Source organism: Athene noctua, chromosome 1 (genome assembly GCF_965140245.1).
Source record: "Athene noctua chromosome 1, bAthNoc1.hap1.1, whole genome shotgun sequence".
Classification (NCBI taxonomy): Eukaryota; Metazoa; Chordata; class Aves; order Strigiformes; family Strigidae; genus Athene; species Athene noctua.
In genome coordinates, this window is record NC_134037.1 from 194,434,939 (window position 1) to 194,459,024 (window position 24,086).

Sequence of the window (24,086 nt, forward strand, 5' to 3'; positions counted from 1 at the left end):
TGGTTTTCCAATAGCATGAGAGGTACCTTTGCAAAGCAGCTCCTTCTACATCAGAAAAGGTGTTTGGCTTCCCCATTTGGGAAGGAATAGCCCTTCCTCAGCCTCCCAGGCATTATTTTTGCAGCTGTTTGCTCCCTTCTGTACAGACAGGCTGGTGAGAGGTGCAGGAGAGGTGCTCGTATGCTGCTGTGTCCCTTAAATGCTTGTGGCCCAAGCACATTGCATGTGAACCACAAGGCTCGGCTGCCTCAGTATTCATCATCATATTTCTCCTTAGCATGGTTCTCCCATGTGGAACGTCCACAGGGTTTTATTTCCAAATGACCTTACAGAAGTAATCACTGCATTATTTTTCCCTTCTTATTTTATTTTACTCTTTTCCCACCCACAGTGGATTTTGGTGTGAGCGCTCAGCTGGACAGGACAGTTGGCAGGAGGAACACTTTTATTGGAACGCCATACTGGATGGCTCCAGAAGTTATTGCCTGTGATGAAAATCCAGATGCTACATATGATTACAGAGTAAGAGACTTCTGTTCACAGAAAAAAACCCCAACAAACCTAACATACAAAAGTCATACACTTACAGTATGAATGTCCATGAATTATGGCAGGTTTTGAGACTTCTTACAAATTGTAGGAATAATACTATTTTTGTGTAGGTACATTCTTATTACAGGAGTACAAGGTATGAGTCACTGTCAAATTGTGACCTTTAACAGTTGCTGTTACTTGTATTATCATAACTTTGGGACTTAAAGTGTATAGGACTTCAGTGTACTATAGGTGCTTAGAGAAGGCAAAAGAAGAGTTTAACTGGAAATGCTCGTGTTCTCAATTTGCATAATGATCGTAATTTAAATTGTGTTAGACTGTGTCCCAGTTATTGTAGTAACCTAGAACAGTGCATTTTAGGTGTTGTCTTAAATAGAACCACTGTCTGGAGAGCCAGTGAAGTACAAAAGGAGCTCTTCAAACAGCGCCTATTCCTGATTTCAAGATACATATACATGTTGATAAAAATTTATCCATCATAACATTTCTCAACAGAGGTCATTTTTAACATAGTTTGCTGTACACCAAAGATTTAATTACTGCAAAACCGTAATTGACTTGATGATATTTGCACTGCCCTTAAGAATATTGTATGTGTATTTAAAGTTAAATTTCTCTAGTGAAAGTTAGTGTAATCTTAAAAGTTCTCCTCAGCTTGCTTTAATGAAAGCACAAGAAAAGAAAAAAGGTGAAATATGCTTTTTAAAAAATCTGCACTTAGACTAATGCAGTTATTTCAGCTTTTAACAAGGAAGGCCAACAAAGATATCAGAAAACTTGTGTTTAAGGTCTTACAATGAATTTTAGAGCTGGATATCAATTACATCAATTTGCTGAGACTGATAGTGGTATTAGCTATCAGTATGTTTGTGTATGTCTAGATTATATAAAAAAACCCAGATTATTTGATGTGGTATTTTGTACCTTTTGACTAAGATTGATCAGATTTACTCTTGTTTTAATCTCTTTTTACATCCATCAGCTCATTGTACTAAAGGTAATGCTTTATATCTTTGCAAATGGAGTTATTAGGAAGGAAGGGTGGCTATTAAATGATCTAATAAAGGAAAACTCCTCTCTGCAGTATTTGTTAATGCAGTAGTGATGTGAAAATTAACTCCTTCTGCCTTTGAAAACACCTGTTTATTGTTCCTGCTGGAACTTGTAGGGCGCTCTCCCCCCAAAAAAACATGGTTGAAAGGTTTGATAGGACTGTAAGGCTGTGCAGTTTAGCTTAAATGTCTGTATTGAACCAAGAGAAAAGAATGCCTTGCTGGGTCTGAAAATGTGATCATTAGAAATGCTTCTCTGCTTGTAGTACAAGAAGAGCTTATTTGCTGATTAGTTTTGACTAATTTGTAAAAAAATTGCTATTATGACCAGAAATTAAGACTGCTTTGCTCAAGCTCTCTTTGAGCAACCTTCTCCAGTGTTTTACCCCTTAGGCTGCAGCAGTCTCTGAGGTTGGTTTCTCACCAGGACTCTTTCAGCTCTTGCCTGTGTTTGACCCTCCCAGCTCTCGCTCAGGCTCTGCCTTGTCAGGAGCACTGTCCAGAGGTGGTACCTTGAAAGGCTCCCACTGAAAGACTCTTGTTCCATAACATTTCAAGGAAAGCTGAAGATGGTAGAGAGGGAGCATTCTCTTTGGCTGCAAGCAATGTGTCCAGCAGAGGCTTCTTGGAGTTTTAGCAATGATAGCTATTCCCCTAGATAAACCTAATATTTGATTATTGGGATTAGAAAAAGTTCAGGACTGGGTATATTCCATTAATCTCTATTTGCTAGTTTATTTGCTGGTTTAGACACCAAAAAAGACCTGCCAGGTTTTGAGTTTTTTTCCCCATAGTTTTCATAGCCTTTTGTTTTGCCCATCTTTGGGGGAATGGGTACAGTGTTTTTGTGAATCTGCTATAGGGAAGTCATAGAATCATAGAATACCAGCTTGGAAGGGACCTCAAGGATCATCTGGTCCAATCCTTTTTGACAAAAGCACAGTCTAGACAAGGTGGCTTAGCCCCCTGTCCAGCTGAATCTTCGAAGTGTCCAATGTTGGGGAATTCACCATTTCCCTGGGGACGTTATTGCAGGGCTGATTGTTCTCATTGTGAAAAATTTTCCTCTTGTGTCCAATCAGAATCTCCTCAGGAGTCATTTGTAGCCATTACCCCTCATCTTTTCCTTGTGACCCCTTGTAAAAAGGGAGTCTCCATCTTCTTTGTAGCAACCCATTAAATACTGGAACATGGTGATAAGGTCTCCCCATAGCCTTCTTTTCTCCAAGGTCAACAAGCCCAGTTCTCTCAGCCTTTCCTCACATGGCAGGCTTCCCAGTCCCTTGATCATTTTTGTGGCCCTCCTCTGGACCCTCTTCTGCCTGTCCACATCTTTTTTGTGTAGCGGGGACCAAAACTGAACACAGTATTCCAGGTGTGGCCTGACAAGCGCTGACTAGGGTGGGATAATGACTTCTTTATCTCTGCTGGTGGCTGATGCCCTTGATGATGAAACCCAGAATCCTGTTAGCTTTTTTTGCTGCTGCAGCACACAGTTCACTCATATGGAGCTTGTTGTCCACCAGACCCTCAGGCCCCTTTCCACAGAACTGCTCCAGGCAGGTAGATCCCAGTCTGTGCGGCACTCCTGGATTATGTTTTCCCAGGTGCAAGACCTTACACTTGTCCTTGTTGAACTTCATAAAGTTCCTGTTAGCCCATGCCTTCAGTCTATCCAGGTCTTCCTGTAGAGTGGCTCTCCCTTCCGAAGTGTCTGCTTCCCCACTCAGTTTGGTATCATCATCATATTTTATCAGGGTACACTTGATCCCATCATCCAGTTCACTTATCAAGATATTAAACAGCGTTAGGCCCAATATCAATCCCCGGGGGACGTCACTTGTGACATGTTGCCAGTTTGAAAAGGAGCTATTTACTACCATGCTCTGGGTGCTGTCTGTTCCCCACCCACCGTACACATCAGACTGTAAGTCATGAGTTTCTCTAGGAGGAGGCTGTGAGGAACCGTATTGAAAGCCTTGGAGAAATCTAGGTAGACAATGTCCACCACTTGCCCCACATCAGCTGAGCAGATTACTTTGTTGTAGAAGACATTAGGTACGTTGAGCACGTTTTGCGCTTGGTGAGTCCATGCTGGTTTTTTCCAGTCACATGCTTCATTTGACTTGTGATAGCCACCGGGAGGATTTGTTCCATAACTTCCTCATGGGTTGAAGTAAGGCGGATGGGCCCATAATTTCTCGGATCCTTCTTTAATCCCTCTTGTAGATGGGGATGATATTACCCTTCTTCCAGACTTGAGGGATGTCCCCCAATCTCCACAGCTGCTTGAAGATTATGGAGAACGGCCTTGCAATGACATCAACCGTCTCTCTTAACACCCTTGGGTGGATATTGTCAGGGCCCTGTAATAGTTTGCATACCAACTCTTACTTCACTGACGGTGGGTCTGTGTTTGCATCAACCTGGAATTTTGTCACCAAGACCTGGGACCTAACAGTGCTGGTAAAGGCAGTGAGGAAGAAAATGTTGGGAACCTCTGCCTTTTCAGCACTGTTGGTGACTAATACAATTCTCCTTTTTGACAGCAGGCCAGTATTTTCCTTCTGTTTCTGCTTGTTTAAGTACCTGAAGAAGCCTTTCTTTTAGTTTTTGATATCTCTGGCCAATTTCAATTCGAGCTGAGCTTTTGCTTTTCTAACTGCATCTCTGAACACCTTGGCAATGCCCTTGTTCAATCCTTTGTAAACAAGGGAATATTGAAAATTCTGTTGTTTCGTAGAATTATATTTCAGGCAAATGTATTTTTCATTGTCATAATGTGAACAAATTTTTGTGTGTTACTAGAAAGGTTGTTTGCATACTCTATATGAATATGTGCAGGCATTTCTGCATGTGTATTATATGAAAAGTAGGATTTTGATACTGTTACAAGAAGAAAGTAGCTTTTATTATTTAAATAGCCGTGGTATTTGGTTTCAATCTCACCTACAGGGCCTCTGTAAATAGTACTCTCTTACTGTCTGAATGGGTAAATCCACCTACTAACATATGGTGTCTCTCTTTTTATGCAGAGTGACCTTTGGTCATGTGGCATTACAGCCATAGAGATGGCAGAAGGAGCTCCCCGTAAGTGATACGTATGCTTCTCCAGTGGGCTGATTAAGACTGAAATGTATACTTGGGAGATGCTGGTTGTAATCTAAGCCTAGTTTTGAGGTTTCTGAAAGTATCCTTATGTTATTTCTGTTCTCTTTGGTTTTGCCTGCCCTATAAATATAAAATTCCATAAATAGCAATGCTTTTGATAAAGATAGGATTGTGTTTAAGCATTACACTGCAGACTGCAGTAATTTAATTTCTATACCAGGAATATTTGGAAGCTAATCAAGCGTCAGACTTCCTTCCTATGGGCAGTATATTGTGTTTTGAAGTTGTGTCCCAATTTGTATGTGGCCTGGCCTGGGATGCTGAAACCTCAGCTGGGGAGAGGGACAGTGGGGCCTCAAGGAAACTGACCTTAATGAAAAAAGCATCTGTAGCAATTGTTTCTGTGTCAGCTTTCTGTTGGTCTGGGTAATGTCTGCATCGCTTCTGCTTTTGTTTCCACTCATTGGTGGGCAGTGTTGGTCTTCCTTAGCATGACGTGTATTAAACTGTAAATCCATCTTCAGCGCAAAGTATGGAACTTAATGCTCCCTGGTTGAGAATAACTTGTCAGTAGATATGGGTATTTTTGAGAGAGAAACCTGGAAACCAAAAATAGACAACATTGTATAGCGTATTTTCCCCTCACATTCTTTCTGAGTATCAAGGTAGACAGCAAATATGTGCTAGAAGGACAGAAGGATTTAAAAAGAAATTAGGCATGATGTTTTGGATTTTAATGGTAAATTTTATGAAAGTCCTTATTGAACTAGCAAATATGGTTACCCTCATTCTCAACTGGAGCTCTGTGTTTAGAAAATAACAGCCTACGTTACCTAACAATGAGTTAGTTAATTTTTTTTTACACATAAACAATCACCACAGTCCAGCTTGAAACCTCTGTCTTTAAAATAATAATGTTGAAATAATGTATTGATATTTTCCTAGCTAAAAAATGGTCGTTTCGTTATAGCCGCTGCCTGATTTTTGTTGTTGTTGTTAATGTAAAATTTATAATTTGAATCACAACGCTCTTGTTTTAATTAGTGTTTTAGGAGGTCTGATGGTTTGGTGTTTTTCATTTTCTTCCTAATTGCACGTTTGCATAAATGATCATGTGAGACCTGCTCCCAGGACACCTCAGCCAGCTCTATATTAACAGCGTTTGAGCTACCACTTGACCTCCTTTTTGCCATACCTTTTTGTTCAGTGCATTAGGTTGCCTGGATGGCTTCCAACTAAAAAGCTTTGTCTGTGGGTTTTGTAAGCCTGGAATTGGACAAAAATAATTTTTCACTTGCAAACCGAGGCAGAGCTTAGCCCCTCTTTGTGTAGAAGCATAAGAGGGGCATTTGAGAAGTAAGCAAAGATCCTATGTAAATGCTGAACAGCTCTTGCCTTGGTCTGTCCTCTGGCATGTGGGCTTTGCCTCCTCCTCCAGCAATGGCTGAAGAGTCCATCTGTAGGCTTGGTCGTCTGATGGGATCCACAGGCATCCAAGGGACTTCTCTGCCAAGGTTATGGGCCCTTATTTCTGAATCCAGAATTCTCTTCACATCAGTCTTTCTCCTGAATTTATGTTGTGTGGAAAACATTACCTCTTCCTGCAGTGATCATTCAGGCTGAGACTGATAGTGCAAGAGGTCAAGCATAGGAAGATGGTAAAACCAAAGGATTTGCTTCCAGTGATCTTTCTTGGGCAGCCTCTTTCCCTGCTCCCTTGTTTTTCTGTATTGGCTCTACTGTCGTGCTTTGCTATGGAACAGGAGGAAAGGCTGTCCAGCAGAGATCCCAGACTCCCACTAAGTATTTGCTGAAAGCAACAGGACTTTTTTTGACTGGTTTACATTTCAGTTCTTCCGGGAATCCTTTTTTTGATACAGACCTTCCCATGCTTCAAAATGGTCAGGCCTTGGAATAAAGAAAATCTCCAAGTCTGGAGAGTAAAATTGGAAGTGTCCTCTATAATGGGAGAGAAGGGCAGGTTGAGGGAAGTTTATATGGAACAGTAACTTTGTCATTCTTCTCTTGTGTCATCATCATCTCCTGATATTTTATTGACCAGAACATGCTAGATGATTTGGTGCTGGAGGAGGGCCATGCACAGATGTTTCCATCATGGTTGATTCTGAAGGTTAATCCATGCCTCGATCTCTTTCTCTTTTGGGGGCAGCCCTTGGCACATTGAGCTTTGGAAGTGTCATGATTTCAGGCTAACTCATTTAGCTGTGTTGCTGTCTTCATCTGCTGCATGTGTGGTCAGGATGGTGGGAATGATTGTGGAAGATGAAGCCATGGTATTGACAGAGAGCAACTAAGCCAACATCTGTATGTTTCTGTTGGGTTTTGTTTTTTTTCCTTCAGCGCTTTGTGACATGCATCCCATGAGGGCACTCTTTCTGATACCCAGGAACCCTCCCCCACGGTTAAAATCCAAGAAATGGTATGTATTATTAGCTATATCTTGTTTGTAGCTCTTTTTGTAGGGTCATGTTTTCCTGTGTCTCATTGCATGCTGTTTTATTACTACTTCCACAGAACTGTAAAGCAATTTTAAGTTAGCAAAAATCACTGTTGTTATCTTCTGTGCCACTGAATCAAAGCATGAAATAAAAAGCGTGCATTGTTTATTTAGTTCTGTTTGTCCCAGAGAAATTTTATCTTGAATTGTGTGAAAATTTAAAACCAAGCGCTTTTTTTGACAGAGCAGAATCTGTATTAAGGTGACAAATAGATCTATATTTTAAAAAATAAACTCCCGCAGCACTCTTAATATGCAGTATGTTTTCTCAGATGTATTGTAACACAGAAACAGAGCAGTACTATAGTGTTCTAGCTGCTAAGTTGAAAGGAGCTATTAAAACTAATGAAGGCTTTTACTATAATTATTGTAAACGATTGGAATTGAGTGTGCACTTCTTGCCAGCTGAGAAGAATCCATTAGTATCGGAGGATTTCCTCCCAGTTACTGGTTACAACTGGCACGTATGAAACAAAAATACTCCCTAGAAAGAGGTTTCATATAGATTGAATGTGATCACAGGATGCTGTGATCCTGTCAAAATAATGAAGTGATTTGACTGCCTATTCAATATCAACCTAACATAAATTGTTCTTGCTGCGCTTGGTCTTTGCCTAGATCAGCTTACTTATGCACTCGTACTGTCAAGGCATCCCTCTCCCTCTCTCATATTTGCTTTCTGCATATGTTAAAGAAATAGAGATGCATACACAGTATTAGCATAAGCCTTTCATTAACCTTTTTATTTAGAATAATACCACTTAATGCCTGAGGAATTAAAAAAAAAAACAACCTACACAGTGAAATTACTTTTAATTTAGCCTTTCAGATTCCAGTAGGAAAGTGAAGGGATGGATGGAAACTGTTGTTTTTAAACTTAACCATGTAGTGGAGGTGTTTGCCACCCAAGCACAGGAGCAGGTTGAGAGCACCTAGCCATCAAAAAGTGTCTCTGGCCAAAGCCAGTGCTGCTGTGACTCAACTGTTTTGATAGTGTGCTCAGTGGCAGGTTATGAAAAAATAGGCCAAATGATGAAAAATGCAGTTTTGAATATTTCCATTATTAGCATTTTGCAAGGTGGCTTGTTTGGTGACTTCTATCTGAAGAGGTCCTCTTCCAAGAGTTCAGGGGAAGTGCAAATTTAGGAAGGTGGTACTCCGGCTTAGCTAACTCCCATACCTTGTCACTTCATGCGGTGTGCAGGAGGAGCTCAGTTCAGTTCATGCCCTTAAATTGTATCAGTGAAGATTTGACCCCAGGTGCCTGTGTTGAACAGACAACACTGTTCAACACCTGGTTGTTGTTGTGTGAGATTTTTTTTGTGTGTGGATCTTCAGGTAAAAAATAAAATACTCTTAAATTCTCGCAAACCTGTCTCAGTGAGTCCAGGTGCATAGAAAATCAGCGGAGTGCTGCTTGTGTCAGGGGAATGTTGGCCGTGGTTCTTGTGGCTTTCGGTATGGCTGTTCTGAAGCAGACATGCCCTTAGATAGCATGGGCAGGTGGAGACACACCGGAGCTGCCCTGCCTGTGCTCCAAGCAAGCTGGATGTTACCCAGCTCTGGTCCAGAAGTAGCAGAGCTGGGTTTGCATGATTTGCCTTCACTAATAGATCCTGCCTTTCAGGGCAATTATGCCTGTGAAAGAGGGCACATTACTGTGAAGCTGTGCCTAAGCACTGCAGGTATGTTGTATTGCCCTGTGTCCCTCTAGCTCAATGCTCAACTGGAGCACACTGAGCTCCATTTAGGAGGCACACTTGCAGACAGCATGTGTACCATCCTCTGGGATGTGATGCTCTTTGAGGAAAGGAGCTAGGCTTTGAGGAAGAACAGAAAAAATGTTCGAGCTGAATTTTACCATTTGGTTTGTTTTTTTTCCCTCCCTACCTTCTCAGGTCAAAAAAGTTTTTCAGCTTTATAGAAGGTTGTCTAGTGAAGAATTACATGCAGCGACCTTCTACAGAACAACTCTTGAAACATCCCTTTATACGTGACCAACCAAATGAAAGACAAGTCCGAATCCAGCTCAAGGACCATATAGACAGGACCAGGAAGAAGAGAGGAGAGAAAGGTATGCAGGTTCTAAAAATCAAGTATTTTAGCTTGTTAAAAATACGTTTTTGTCCTGCTTTGTGTCCTAAACCCTACCCCTAGAAAAACTCCAAACTACCTAAGCCCTTGAAAGGTTCTTTTTTAAATTCGTGTTTTGACTATCAGCAGGCTTTTAGGGTTTGTTCTGTCCTGTACAGACAAAATACCAATTTCAAGTGTCTTATTTTCAAATAAATTGAATTTATTCACTTCTGGGCCACTAAATCTTCATACAAGCGTTAAACAGTATTTAGGAGGATATTGGCATATATGCATTTCCCTTTTTTGTTCTGTGGTAGATTCGTTCCTGGAACGGTACCATAAATCAGATTTGCAGGCAATAACCCATCACAAGAACTATGTCTTGGGCAGCCTGTTCTCTTTATTCAGGTGGTGCAGAGGTTCTCCAGGTGTCTTGTCTTACATATAAAACCTGGTGTCATTCAGGGAATTTGCTGAAAGTCTGCTGCCAGGCACTATGCTGCTTTACGAGTATGGGAAGATGGGCTTGTATATGTAGAATGAATTTTAGGGTCTGCGATAGATCTTTTCACTGAAGGGAACAGGAACTGCTTCACTAAGGCGCTATTGCAACTCCCTACTGTCCTAAAATTAAAGATAAGCTCTATCTAGGCCTTTGTTTCTTTCCTGTTAGATGAGACAGAGTATGAATATAGTGGAAGTGAGGAAGAAGAGGAGGAAGTGCCTGAACAAGAAGGAGAGCCAAGGTAATAATTACTTTTGGGAGGATTCTGGGCAGTCCATGCCAAGTAAGTCTAAAGGTTTGTGACTATAAATCAGGAGCATGCTACATTTCTATCTCTTACTAAGTGCACACATAAGCCACATAAACCACCCAAAGGGTTTGAATACCTATTCTTTGACTGCTAAAGGTTTTAAAGCTCCCCCTCATATATCTTAGAGCTAGCAGGCTCTGGATGGAGGGAGATTTATGGCAAATATGATTGGTCAGGGGCTCCACAATGTCAGAGTTGGTCTTTATTTTGCTTGGCCTCATTTCACGCCTTCCACTGAGACCGTGTATTTGACACGCATCCAGTGTCTTTGCTCCGAAAGAAATGAGATTAAAATTTAACATCATGCTATATTTTATTAATGTTCCTTTGCTTTGGAAAAGGTATTTAATGGCCCATCAGGCTTTATTGTACAGGAGGCTTTAACTTCCTCTTGTTGCAGTTCCATTGTCAATGTGCCTGGAGAATCAACCCTCCGACGTGATTTCCTGAGACTGCAGCAGGAAAACAAGGAACGGTCCGAGGCCCTTCGGAGACAGCAGCTGCTGCAGGAGCAGCAGCTCCGTGAGCAGGAGGAGTACAAAAGGCAGCTGCTGGCAGAGAGGCAGAAGCGCATTGAGCAGCAGAAGGAGCAAAGGAGGCGGCTAGAAGAGGTAGAGACAAGAGGCTGAAGCTCAGGGGGGGCAGAAGCCCCCTTTCAGCTCATGTTTCCCATTCCCATGCCCATTTAAAAAGTTCCCTGTAAACCCCAGCACATCTCAGAAAATAAATCATTATGTGCAAATCCACTGGCAAATGTAGAGCAAAGCACTTTAAATCCATGTCTGGCTACTTGAATATAAGCTGTCTTCCAAAGCGTTTGAATACCCAGCAGCTCCTATGGAGGCAACAGGAGCCCAAGCTGCGTTGTTTGAAGGTATCTGGGGAGAGGCTGTGTCTTGGTCTCTGTTCCAAAGAAGAGGCAGCATGTCTAGACTTTCAGGTAGCTGTAGAGAAAGGGAGACAGTAATTATTCACAATTGGATTTTTTTCTCAAGATTACTTTTTTGGGGGCCATGACATGTGTCAAATTTCCCTTTAAAGCTTTCTCAAACATCTGTGTTAGACACTCATTCATGATAGGTAGAAGCATTTTTCTTTACGTATTGCTCTCATGCATAGTAGCATGATGACTAAAGGCCACCTCGATTTATAAATATGATTTGTAAACCAGTGTTAAAATTATAATTCTGCAAAAATTACACATATGCAAATCATACTTTTGTGATATGGCAAGTATGCGATTTGAATACATTACCTGAAGATAAAAGAAAATTAATGTACACGTACAATATTGTTCTGCCATACTTTTCACCTCCTAAGATCTCGTGTAGTTTATATCCATGTAGATGGAATATGCAGTGCGAGCTTCAGAGGTGGGAGGATTTCAAAACAGTTCTTCAGGCCAGAGCTGGGTATGACACAGAGCTGAAGTGAAACCAATCCTCTGGCTCCTCAGGAAGTGCAGGGTCAAATTCCAGTTGTCCTTAAATGACCTCTTGCTTGAGTTGCTGTTTCAACTGTACACTTAGCAATGATGGAAAAACTACACCCAGTCTGGTTTTCCAAATCCTGGTAATGTTTAACGAGGACACAACCAAGACCAAACGTTGATTTGCATCCCGTGATGTGTTTACATAACAAATAATACAAAATTCTAAGTAGCTTTCCAGGTCACATTATGCTCCTTATCCCTCTTTTTCAATGTGCAAGTGAGTTTAGTGCTGCTATAAGGAGGGACTGGTAGCAAATACTGAGCCACACATGAAGCCAGAAGGAGGGACAAGGGGGAGGCATATAAACTCCATTTCTCTTCTGTTTCTTCCCCACCCTTCTGAGATTGCCAAGATAAACATCATAGCACTTCCAACTGTTTTTAGACTCTGGCTCTGTAGCAATTTTGTGGGGGGAGCAAATAATAAAAAGAAGCTAGGAAAATATGAAAATAGAATATTTTATTTATATTGTCAAAGATGGTCAAAAGTTGAGATACTGCTCAGCCTCTAAAATTTTTCTGAGTATGGAAATCAGTGATTTCTTTTAAATGTCCCTTTAATCTCTAAGGTTTTGCAGGTGGTACTTTTTTGGTGAGGAAGGGGATTACGATTAAATTATCTAGATAATTTAACTTTAGTAGTTGGTGCAACTCTTAAAGCCTGGATTTTATTTTTTTAAAATAAAGGAGATGCTGCTGCTAGTAGTGGAAACAAAACAATGAAGCTTTTTGCTGCATAGGGTTGACTTTTTTGAGGATGTTGCAAAAATAATAATTTAATGAGCAATTAAAAAGAAAAGACAGTTACCTGAAAGTTATATTTAATCAGTTATGCTTTTAAAAATACAAAACAGAACTTACAACTTCCACAACCACAAGACGGCGTGTAATGTAGGTTGATGTATTACTGAATAACGTTACACAGTAAGCCACATGAAGTTTGTAAGAGAAAAGCTTTAACCTTTTATTGAGTCTATAACCTCTGCCTGCTTCCCATTGGGACATAAATAAGAGTGATGAGCTATAAAGGTTTCATTTTCCAGGTGATGGGGTGGGTGTATTGTTCTTAAAGTAAAATAAAAAAAAGGCTCACATTTAGGTTTTGAAAGACCCCACTTAGTTCATTGGATCTTGTGTTGGAAAAATGTATGATCCCAAGTGATTTTTAATGAAACAACAGCCAAAACAAGCTCTTTAAGATGGGGGAAGGGTGGTAGACACATATTTAGATAAACATCAGTGTTGTGACACAATTGAAGGCCAAAATATTGAAATGTTGTCACTTTGTCCTTAACTCACCCTTCCTCCCCCCCCCCCCCCCCCCCCCCTTCCCCGTTTCGATGAAGCCAGTAAACAATGAAGAGCTCGGTAATGGGAGTTAAGATTAGTGTCAGGCATTGAATCTCTGGGCTTCCATCACTTTGTTGATATTTTTACCAAGCCTTGCTTTCTTGTAATTTTTGCTTATGTAGAGTAAGTGTATGGTTGGATATACCTGTTAAACATTCTTTGGGAGGAATTTTATGCATTAGATAATCTCCTTGGGCAAGTTGCTTGTAATTCCCTGCCTTCTCCCATCCCTTCCCCCCCCCCCGCCACTTCCTAAATTAAAATCGAGGGCTTGTTCTTACAATGCTGGCACAGAGCCTAGACAGTTTTGACCAAGACTGCAACAGGAATGGTGTTTAGGATATCTGCCAAAAACTGTAATTCTCAGCAGTATTAGAGAAAAAAAATTACTTTTTAAAAGGCATATAGGTGACTTCTAAAACTTGTTATTGCAGGAACCTTATAATTTGTGTATTACTGAGAATGTGGAAATGATATGTAGTCAAAGTACAGAAAATTGCCTGAAACATTTTGGGAAGGGGATTATTTGTCCTTCCCCAGACCCCCCTTTAAAAATCATATGAAGACTAGTTGCATAAATATCAGCTATATGACATATAAATGTTTAGATGATTAAAACAAGAAATCTGAGCTGTTCCTGTCTTTTCTAACATGTGTCTATGTTTCTCTTCAGCAATGTGGAAACACCAGTGCTCAGTATGACGGGTATGGAAAGGCATTTGAATTTGTACTTTGCAAAACTGAGTCTGGTTTGGGAAACTCAGAATTAGCTGTGGTGAAATCCCATTCTGTGTGGACCTCCACAGTTCAGGATAACCTCATTTAAATAGTGTCTCTGTCCCTGGTTATGAGAACCTAAGAGGGATGTTTTTGAAGTAGTAGGTTATAGCTCTATTGGCAAGTAGTCCAGTCCTGTAGAAGCAGATCTGTGGAGCAAAAGAATTAAAGTGCTGAGGACCCAAAGACTTCACTCGTGTTTAAAGACAGGAGGAGTTCCTTTGGATTAGCTGAGGTCTAGACTGCATGCCTGCTTGTGGTTGGAGTGCATCTGCCTTTTTAATTTCATCCAAAAAGGAGTGGTTGGCACTCCAAGGCATCTTCAAAATATGAAACAAAACAGGGTAAGTGGAGATGATTGGATGATTCACTTCAAAGGAGCACTCCTGATCTGAACCAAGATGCTAATGTAGGTGTACCCTCAGGCGATTTTTGCCGGGGCTTTGTTTCTTTTACAGAAGGGGAGATTATTCATATCTACTTAATTTGAATTGCTTGCAGTTTGGGTTGGTACTGAGTAAGAAGTTCTACTTCTGGTTTCTCTCTAGTGTGGGCAAAGCAAAAGTCTCTTTATTAATCTTTCCAATCCTCTTCCTAAGTTGATACCTAATTCTTTGTGAAAGAAATCACTAACATATGTATTTATCAACCTTCATTTGAATATAAACCAAATAATATTTTATGAATATAAAATTAGAGGATCTATATTTATCTTCAGCATTTCACTGTATGAACGAGGTCCTGAATTCCTTGATATACATCAACTGCATGTGTAGTTGCATCGCCCCCTCCTGGTAAATCATGTTCTACTGCATGGTCTTCCAGTTTGGAGATGTCAGGTTCCATTATGAGATCATCATCATTAATGCACCCTGAAATCGGACAAGGAGCCAGAGTATTGACACTGTATTTTCTGTATGAGATTTGGGTGTTTTTTTTGTTGGTGTAGTAAATGCCAATTTTGTGAAATGCAGTAATTTGAGTCAGTATGGGCTCTGAAGATTCTCTTTTGGCATCTCAGAAATTTCTTTGAAGAGTTCCTGCCCTTACCTTCTGGTTAACAGTTAGCTCCTTGAAAATAAGCTTTTCATCTGACATATCCAAGAAAGTTGGAAATACCATATCCAACTAAAGAAGATCTGGAAACGCATCTATAGTTTCAGTGTATCCAGATCTATATCTGCTGTCTATTGAGCAAGTGTTTTTCATCAGGCTTTTTTTGTAGTGCATGATAAAAATTATAATATCTAACAACCACACTTACAAAATTTAGAAGACCGGGTTTTATAAACAGAACTGATGTTGGTATTAACTAATGGTTTTCCCAGTCCCTCTCCCATCCTTTGGGCAAGCCTAAGGAACACCGTGACCAGGGTTTTGGTGCATACTTATGGAAGAGCTGCTAAAGGCAGTCAGAAAGGAAGCTTACTAAAGGCCTGCTTCTGAAGCCAGCTTGGGTCATTGACAGCTTGTCACTAACCAGTGTTGCCATCACTTTGACAAGTGGTAGACTAGGACTCAAGAGATGCTTGTCACTATAGGTTTCGTTTCCCTGGGCTTGTTAAAAGTAAATTCAATTTTTTTAGGAACTGGTAGCTCGATGCTCATGTTTCAAGGGCCATGTGCAAAGGAAGCGAAACCTTTCTCTTACGGCTAGGACTGGGAATAAGCAGATCATGCGGGGTGTTTGTGCAGGCTCCTACAGTGCCGGGTGCCTCCCTTCCCACCGGCCTGGCGAGGGGCTGAGGTGGTGTCTGATGGGAAGGTGGAAGCAATGCCGGGAAACTCCATCTCTCTGTGCACTTTGGCATGTAGACAACAGCACATTTGTGCTTTGGAGATTTGAAATAAATGCACACTGGTGTCAGAGAATCAGGTTTTTTTTTCTCCCCGTTCTTTTGCTGGTTAATAAATATCTACTGCTGCTGCTGAGCTAACAATCTGGCTCAAAGTTTGCTTAAAAATCTCATCTTTTAACAACTGATTTTGTTTATTTCATTATGCCATGGGAAATCAGCTCTCAGTCAATTTGTAACTTATTTTTCTCATAATAAGTTCAGTTATTTATAATTATTGCTGAATACTTTTGCAGTGATTCAAGAAGTGATGAATGTGTTTCATCCAAAAGACCTACGCTTTGCCCATATTCCTTGTAGTGAGAATGATGCCATCCCAAGGTCTGCAATATATCCACTTAACAATGTCAACACAATATTGTTAGACAGGCTTCATATGTTTAAGAAGTGTTTGAGTTGATAAATGTGCATATTAACCAGTCAGCAGTGTGCTTGTCTCTTGCATCCTCAGGGCAGCAGAATTATTGTACTTCACATCTTAGTTTTCTTAAACAAAGAGCCTGTCAGACTTGATTAGCCAAGAAGCATCTGAATATATTGACTTAAATTTAGAAATTGTTTGATACAGATGCGTATATTCAGTATAAAAGTGCCTACTTAATCTTTTTTACAGTGCTTAAAAAAATGAAGGAGAAGCAGTGAAACCTACGAAATGCACTATGTGCCATAGCTGCCTTGCAGCATTTCTGCTATTTTTATATCTACGTTCATTGAAGAGAGCTTGCTTAAGCAAGAGAGAAAAGACTAGTAGATGGATTTAGTTAGGAGATGCAAGAGCAAGGAAGCTGTGTTTCTGACAAGATACAGAAAATGTGGAAAAGAAAAGAGCTTATGTTTTGTGGCACAGGAAGGTGGTAGTGAACCCAGGATGACACTATGGGCCAGGAAGGAAGGCATCATAGTTACAAAGTGGGTGTATTTGAATAATGGTCTTCAGGAAAGTTGCATCTTTACCAAAACTGCAGCTAGTTAAAGAGATTCAGAAAGCAGCCTATTTTATTTAAGTACTACTAATTCTTATCCATCTTTCTTTTCCCCCTAATATTTCTTCTCCACTGTCATGTTAGTATTGATTCCAGAAGAATTGAAAAGGCTTTTGAGCTTTCAGTTACTTCATAGTCATGCAGGGTAATGTGCTGAGCAGAGAAAGCTCATCCTGTGAACTAACACAGGGAGTGTAGATTGGCCCTTGCTTGTTCAGTTGAGCACAACTATGAAATGCACACCAGTAACTGGATTTGTGAACCCAAATAAAAGCAGAGTCTGAGTGCTCTTACAAGACTACTGGGAGTGCCTTAAGACTGGCAAATCTATGGCAGCTTTACTTCAACAGAAATTGGTGGTAGTATTAACCTTAACCTAAATGTGAAAAGGAATAACTGTTGTAGGTTTTCATTTTATTCTTGGGATTAAATTTGAGTGTGCTTTTTTTGGTTCATAGTTGTTCTATATTTTTTTTTAGCATATTATAGAAATCTATAATGGAAGTAAATGTTGTGGAGATTTTCCCAGTTGATGGTTGAACAGGAGACAGCTGGGTCTTTTGACACTTAGACAGTTGTGGGAGTCTGCCTGGGATTTTGAGGTAGGTGGAGTAACTGGATGCTTCTGTTGAAGTGGAAGAGTTGGTCACGACTGTATGGGCATTTAAAATGTCTCCTCTGAAGTCATATGTGATTCTCTATAGACATAAATGAGTCAGTTCATGCTTTCTAGAGCTGTTTTCCAGGTTCTTTTCAGACTTGAGCAGACTTAGCAGCAGCAGTTTGTATTTTGGTCGTGCGTGGAAGCTTATCTGTGTAAGTGTAAAAGCTTAGCTCAGCTGGTTTTCCTCTTTTACATATAGGTGCTTTTGATGTTCTGGGAGGGGCTGAGGTGCTGTTGGTCAGCCTTCCTTCTCTCTTAGGCAAAGTTTTGGGCAGTACATGAAATTAAGCTTGGTTGTTGGGCCAACACCACCAAATTCTTAGCAGACCATGAATTGTGTCAAGGGAGAAACTGCTTACTGAAAGCTCCAGTTAGTCGTCACTCGAGTTTTAGCTGATTTCAATGGGGCTGATAATGCCCTTTTGGCAGCATTTAGGTAATGTGTTGAAGTCAAGAAAATTGTCACTCTGATTAAGATTTGAGTTTAACTGTTGTTCAGAGATGGAGATTTCAGTGTGAGCCTCTCTTGAAGAGCAGCAGTGAGCTTCCACACCTCAGTAGTCAGGAATATGGTACGTGACTTTGTGTGTGTGAGTGAAGAAACCAGAAAGAGTAAGTGAGGCTGCTTTTAGGGATAGTTGTGTGCTGGGTATGAGAGAGTTTCCTGGTGGAACACTTGCATAAAATGTTTTGTCACTCAGTTGCAGAGCTTGCCAGTCCTGGTAAATCCCTCTCTTCACAGTAGAAAACAACCCCACCTCTTTCTTTGATAACAACAAAAGTAAAACTTTGTGGTTTCTTTTCCCTTTTCGCAGCAACAAAGAAGAGAACGGGAAGCTCGAAGGCAACAAGAGCGTGAGCAAAGGCGAAGAGAACAGGAAGAAAAAAGACGTCTGGAAGAAATGGAGAGGAGGCGTAAGGAAGAGGAAGAGAGAAGAAGAGCAGAGGAGGAAAAGAGAAGGGTAGAAAGGGAACAGGTGAGTCCATGATACAGATATATGTGCAATAAGCTTGTTTCTTCTAAATTTTCATTTAATTTTTTAAAAATTAGTACGCCTGAAGCAGCTTAGAGGCAACCTAATGCTGACCCTTTGATCTTTGTTGTCTCTGACAGCAAACGCACTAACATAGATTGTAGGGCTTTATGGAAAACTCTGGCAGCCTCAATATTCCCTCAAAAAAAGAAGTCTTGTTGCGGTACTCATTCTAAATTCAGCTCATGCCCCTGGGCTTGACTGAAAACCATCAGAACTGGCAAAATCATCACTGGGGCTGAAAATTATTTCTAGGCTTGTCTTGCTGGATCACTGGTTCTTGCAGGACATGCCCCTGTTCAGAAGGCCTTCTGGAGAAGGGCAGCTCTGTTGCATGTCGGCTTATGGCACCTAGAATTGGTCAGAGGCTCTTCATAAACTTTTAGTATTCTGAATTTGAGATGGAACTTTTGAGCTGCAGAAGGTTTTCCTTCCTAAAACTTTAATGTGCAATCTCCCTCTCTTACTCTGTCTATTTAAAATCAGCTCTAATAACGTATGCCAGTTCAGGCAGCAAGTATATCTTAAGTTGTGTCAGTGTGCCCCTAAAACATTGAAAGTACAGGTGAGAAACCTTTTAAACTGTGAAATTCAGCTGCTCTATTTGTGCATGAAATCTGCATGTTTTAAAATCCTTTAAAAACTTTAATGAGGGTGATCATCAGGGTAATAATTACTGTGCATGTACTGCAAAATACTGATCCCAAATAAAGGGCAAAAACTACCGTCCTAGAGGCTGATTGTAAATTTCCCATTAACTTTAGGAATGCTGTTTTTGGCCTGATACACAATTTTTTCCTACGTAAAGTCGCTGTATTTGAGATCACTGATGATCATGTTACTGGGGAATTTTATTGTGTTTGTATCTATTTCAAAGATTTTTGAGTCAAAAAGAGAGAAGACTAACCAATGGGAGTAAATATATGGAAAATCTCTAATTACAGCACAGCAATTTGCTTTTGGGCAGACACCGGGTATTCCCCCAGCTGCTTTTTAAACTGTTGAAATGCTAATTACGCACAGTGCCAGTAATGACAAATGATTAATTGATGTGGCCAAGCTGAACCACTCTGAAATTATTTTTTTTTTCTTTTTTGAAGAAAAGACATGCCCCCTCTTAGAATTTTTGTTAACCCAAACTATGGCTCAGCCAGCGTGCGTAACAACGGTGTAGTGTATCTCATCAGCCTGTCACAAGACTTTCTATAGCTCCCATCACTGTATCACTGATCCATTAATTTCTTTATGCATACACTGTATATGTGTGCGTGTGCTTGTGTGTGTGTGCGCATGCACATGTTACATACTTCCATTAATTGCATGATAGGATGTTACCAGCTTGGGTTTGGTGCTTCAGAGTTTGAGTTTTTCCAGGGGGTCAGGTGAAGCAGTGGGTAAACCTCTCGACCTGTTGAGGCTGCAGGTGAAGAGTTGGCTAGATTGCAAGAGCAAGCGAGTTTGGTCTAATATCTGTTTCCTGGTGGATGTTTGTTTGTGTCATAACCATCGCATAATTCAGCAAGGCTGGCAGCGTCTGCTCAGGAGAAGCTTCTGGTGAGGGCGGCAGGGGAGATGGCAGGGCAGGTCCCAACTGCACTTGGCAGAGCCCCTCTGGGGGAGCTTGCTCCAGGTCTGCCTACACTACGCCTGGCTCTAGCTGTTGCTAACAGTTCATCGCACCAGTGCAACAAACTAATGTTTAATACAACTTGCATGTGACTTTGTATTGGCCGTGTTGAGTCAGACTTGCTGTGTTTTAACTTTCCAAAACCTTCAAGTGCATTTTGCTGCTTCTTGAAACCACTTCCAAAATACGTAAACGAGCTCTGGCCAGTGCCGGCAACATTTGCAGGAGTGCAAATTTCAGAACAGAAGGGGCCAAAAGCCAATGCTCAGGAGGGCAGGGCTCCCTCAATTGTTCTGCAGGCACTAATCCATTCTGAAGTGCGTTTCTCGTTAAAGCGGAACTGGGGAAGTAGCGTGTGGTGTTCCACCCAGGGGGTTCTGATGCATTCATTTTGAATAAATTTATTGCTGGGTAATTTCTATGTGACAGGAGTATATCAGGCGACAGCTAGAAGAGGAGCAGCGGCACTTGGAAATTCTACAGCAGCAGCTGCTCCAGGAGCAGGCCATGTTACTGGTAAAGCACTGTATCTGTTTTGTTCAGTAGCTATAGGATCCATTTATCTGGCCAGTCCTAGGCTTCCCTCAGTCGGGCACAGCTGCACTGACAGTATGACAACAAAGGAGCTTGATTAAAAGGCCATTTATGCTAGTGTTGTGGGCTGACAGGCACATATGAGAAGTGCTGTATGGTCACACTGCTTTCAGGGCAGTAAGAGGAGGCTTTATGTTAAAGTGGAACAGTTCTGCTGTGGTGGTCGAGTTTCTGAACAGACCTTGGCATTTTGTGAAGAACTAGAGTGCTTATGTTGCAGATCAAAAGCACACATGATATGTAAATCCACCCCAGGATACAATGGCCTAGTGTTGGCCTAAGTCATTGTTTTATGAACTTTACACTGGATTTAGTATAAATAACACTTTTTTTTTCCTTTAATAAAAATCAGTTTTGACATAACTCTCCAATCATGTCAAGCTTAGCAGTACACTCTCGACTTTCCCAACATGAGACACATGCCATATTGGTCTAATGTAGCTCTTGGTTACACTTTAACAATGAAATAAACAAAAAAAAAAAAATTTAAGAAAATAAAAAAAGGCAACAGCAACCAGAAAAGTGCATTTTTAACGGGATGGATAGGGACACGTCCACTATACAGTCAATGTCATGTCTTGAATTACTCACGCGTTCTCTCAAAGGAATACAGATGGCGAGAGATGGAGGAACACCGGCAGGCAGAGCGACTCCAGCGCCAGTTGCAGCAGGAGCAAGCCTACCTCCTGTCACTGCAGCATGATCACAGGCGGCAGCAGCAGCAGCAGCAACAGCAGCAGCAGCAGCAGCAAGAAAGAAATAAACAAAGCTATCATACCCCCGAGCCAAAATCCCACTATGAGCCTGCTGAAAGAGCGCGTGAGGTAAGTCCTGCTCGTGAGCAGGAATCTTCTACCTGCTCCTCTGCCCCTGCCTGTTGGCATCATCGTGACTGCTGTAGTACAGTCGGAGGACAAAGTGTCACTCATAAGGGGCAGGATATTTTAAAATGTTGGGCACTGGTTTCCAAACCTGAGGGCTACTCCTGAATACTGCAATCACTGGAGTTCAGAGGTTTGAGGTATAAAGGGTGGAAAGAAATTCTGGAAGGCTGCAGGCTGAGGGGACCTGGTTTTGGAAGCCTCATGTCAGGAAGCTAATCTCATCTGCACTTCATCAGTCATGTGTTCATAGGAAGCATTGGTGCAGTTGGCAATCTGTGCCTCTGGCAAGTACTGGCAGTTGGAAATGGGAGGCAATTGGAAAGCACAAACCTATGAGGGATGCTTGCACACAGCACCTGTTACACATTTGCTCATGCTCTTGGAAATTTTCTTATGAACACAAAGCTGTATTTCATTAGTTTCATTTTTGAAGTGTTAAGTATTCTCTTCTGGGATCATGTCATGCTCTTATGAAGCTCTGTAGTACCGCCTTCTTGAACTTCAGGCACTCACAAGTCAGTCTGAAATCATCAGAGTGCTGTTTGTTTCAGTGAAGTGGTCCCCTGTCTTTACTGGTCCACGGGTAACATTGCTAAGCCCTAATTGCCTCTTTGATGCATACTTGGCTCTCTTTCAGCGGTCTTACTCTTATGTTTCCCTTGAGCACCATACTGCCCACAAACCACTAGACTGGGCAATACTGGTCAAAGCTCTTAATGGCGTTCATCACCAGCATGTGGGAACTAGGTAAATATGTTTTGGAACAAGAACAAAAAAAATCCTTGGGGCTGTTCAACATGATAAAATAGCTTTCAGTCCACCTTTGTCCAGTAAGTAACACTTCCTTGCCTTTGAAGTATTGCTGTTTGGGTTTGGTGAGCACAAACTCATTTTTTGTAAATGTTATTGTCCAGGTTCTTCATACACCGTGTTTGTGCTATCCATTTCTCTTGGTGGTTGAGGTGTCTGGTACATCTCTCTCTCTTGGAAGAAATTCAGACTTGTCCAGTACGTGGTGGTGCAGGCATGGAACCAGCACTCCTGTCTAGCCTGTAGGCTGACTTCAGAGGGATGCAGAAACCTATCCTGATCCATGTCTCCCATTTTCCTTTCAGAGTTGAAAAGGAGAGAAACTCCTAAAGATTCAAAGTGTTACATCCTTTAATAGAACCACTGACTCAGCTATTTTTCTGTAATAGTCTTTTTCTTTTGTGATTGCTGTAGCTAAAAGGAGTAAAATGAAGACACAAAAAAATTGTGTTAGTAGTCAGATCTTGCCAGAGATTGCTGTGTAATATTCTTTTCTAAAAGTGTGGTAGAAGTATAGCCATAATAGCTTGGTGCCTGGCAGTGGGAGTGACACCAGTTAAACTTAAGAGCAGACATTAACTCTGATGTCATTCTTAACATAAAATAGTGAATTGGAGTGCATGTGCTGTGCCTTACACTCTCAGACATACTGCTCTCCAGAGAAAGTCTCTATCTACAGAGGTGCTGGCCATCAGGATAATAAGGATAACAACTTTCCTGTTCTGGCAAAGTCTAATGGTGATTAGGTTTTTTTTTTTTCCCGTTGCAGTAGCAATGAGGATCTAAGGAAAAGGACTTCTAAGATTGACCCTGGGAAATAGTGGGGAGGTTAGAGCAAGAAACAAGGCTTAATACCGTTTTCTGATCCAGACAGTCAGGTGACTGGAACAGGGCCTGTTTCTATCCAGAGATGCATGCTTGCTCTGTCTCCTTCTCATTTCTTGCCTGGTTTTAAGGACATGTGGTTCGTGCAGTTTATGGGCTTTGTGAAAGAAACCTCGTATCGTCTACAGCTAGAGACATGAAAGCCTGTTCCTTCAGACAGAAGGACTTGGGGCTTTTCCTTGTTCTATTCATAAAAAGGAGTCTGGCCTGTTTTTTAAACTTTAAAGGATGTCTCTGTGAAGTTGAACGTGGTGGTGAAAATGATCATATGGTGAAGATGCTTGCCTCCATTATTGTTGTACTTCCCAAGTCATGGTGCATTTTGTGTAGACCTGGCAGAAGCTTGTTGTCTTGTTCCCACAGGCAGACTGTAACTGGAAAGCAGAGGCAGGTTGGGTTTGTAAAGCAGCCCAGCTGAGGAGTCCTGGAAACTTGCCTCTGTCTTCTTATGTGGGTATATGAGCAGTCTGTCTCTCCAGACCATCACTGCTAGGGAGCAATTAGGAAACCACCCCAATACTAGTTTTGTGCCCCAGACACAAGGGTTAAAGCAAACTTGTGAGAAGAATCTCAACAAATGAAGTCAGCCCAGGCTGCCAGTATGAACTTTCTTTGACGCTTTGATAACATGCTGGGAATTTAGCATCTCTTAGAGGCAGCTGCCCTGGCAGCTCCCCTGGCAGAAACGTACACGCTGCCCTAATTCCAGCAACTACCATCTTAGGAGGATATTTCCTTTCTGCTTGGAGCCTCTCTCTGTCTCTTGCACTTCATACCTCCCACTTTGTTCGCAATGCCGTGGCCTTGGAATAGGCAACGTTTCTGCATGGGGACCTTGCTTGATGTTATTTTGAAGACTGAGCACTTTCTGACTTAGTCTTCCCCCTGACAAGCTCTCGAGGTCAGTGTATGATCACTTCTATACCTCCTTGAGGATGAGAAACAAGCTGCTGGTGCTGTTCTCTGTAGCCTGTGAGGTTGTGTTGGGACTATCTGATAAGAG

At 41.3% G+C, this 24,086-nt stretch overlaps 1 protein-coding gene across 31 annotated transcripts in view; it reads left to right on the top strand.

Annotated features, from left to right (window-relative positions):
• Window positions 1-24,086, top strand: part of MAP4K4 (mitogen-activated protein kinase kinase kinase kinase 4) — a 170,244-nt gene that overhangs the window by 113,282 nt on the left and 32,876 nt on the right. For 18 of the 31 annotated variants that reach the window (XM_074909071.1, XM_074908911.1, XM_074908920.1 and 15 more), the window contains exons 7-15: window positions 392-522; window positions 4,643-4,697; window positions 7,080-7,158; window positions 9,135-9,310; window positions 9,986-10,058; window positions 10,528-10,738; window positions 18,065-18,226; window positions 20,340-20,426; window positions 21,110-21,328. In XM_074909071.1, the coding sequence (XP_074765172.1) occupies window positions 392-522; window positions 4,643-4,697; window positions 7,080-7,158; window positions 9,135-9,310; window positions 9,986-10,058; window positions 10,528-10,738; window positions 18,065-18,226; window positions 20,340-20,426; window positions 21,110-21,328 (1,193 nt within the window). The remainder of the gene's footprint in view (window positions 1-391; window positions 523-4,642; window positions 4,698-7,079; window positions 7,159-9,134; window positions 9,311-9,985; window positions 10,059-10,527; window positions 10,739-18,064; window positions 18,227-20,339; window positions 20,427-21,109; window positions 21,329-24,086) is intronic. The other 13 variants (XM_074908939.1, XM_074909043.1, XM_074909036.1 and 10 more) reach the window with 2 other exon arrangements.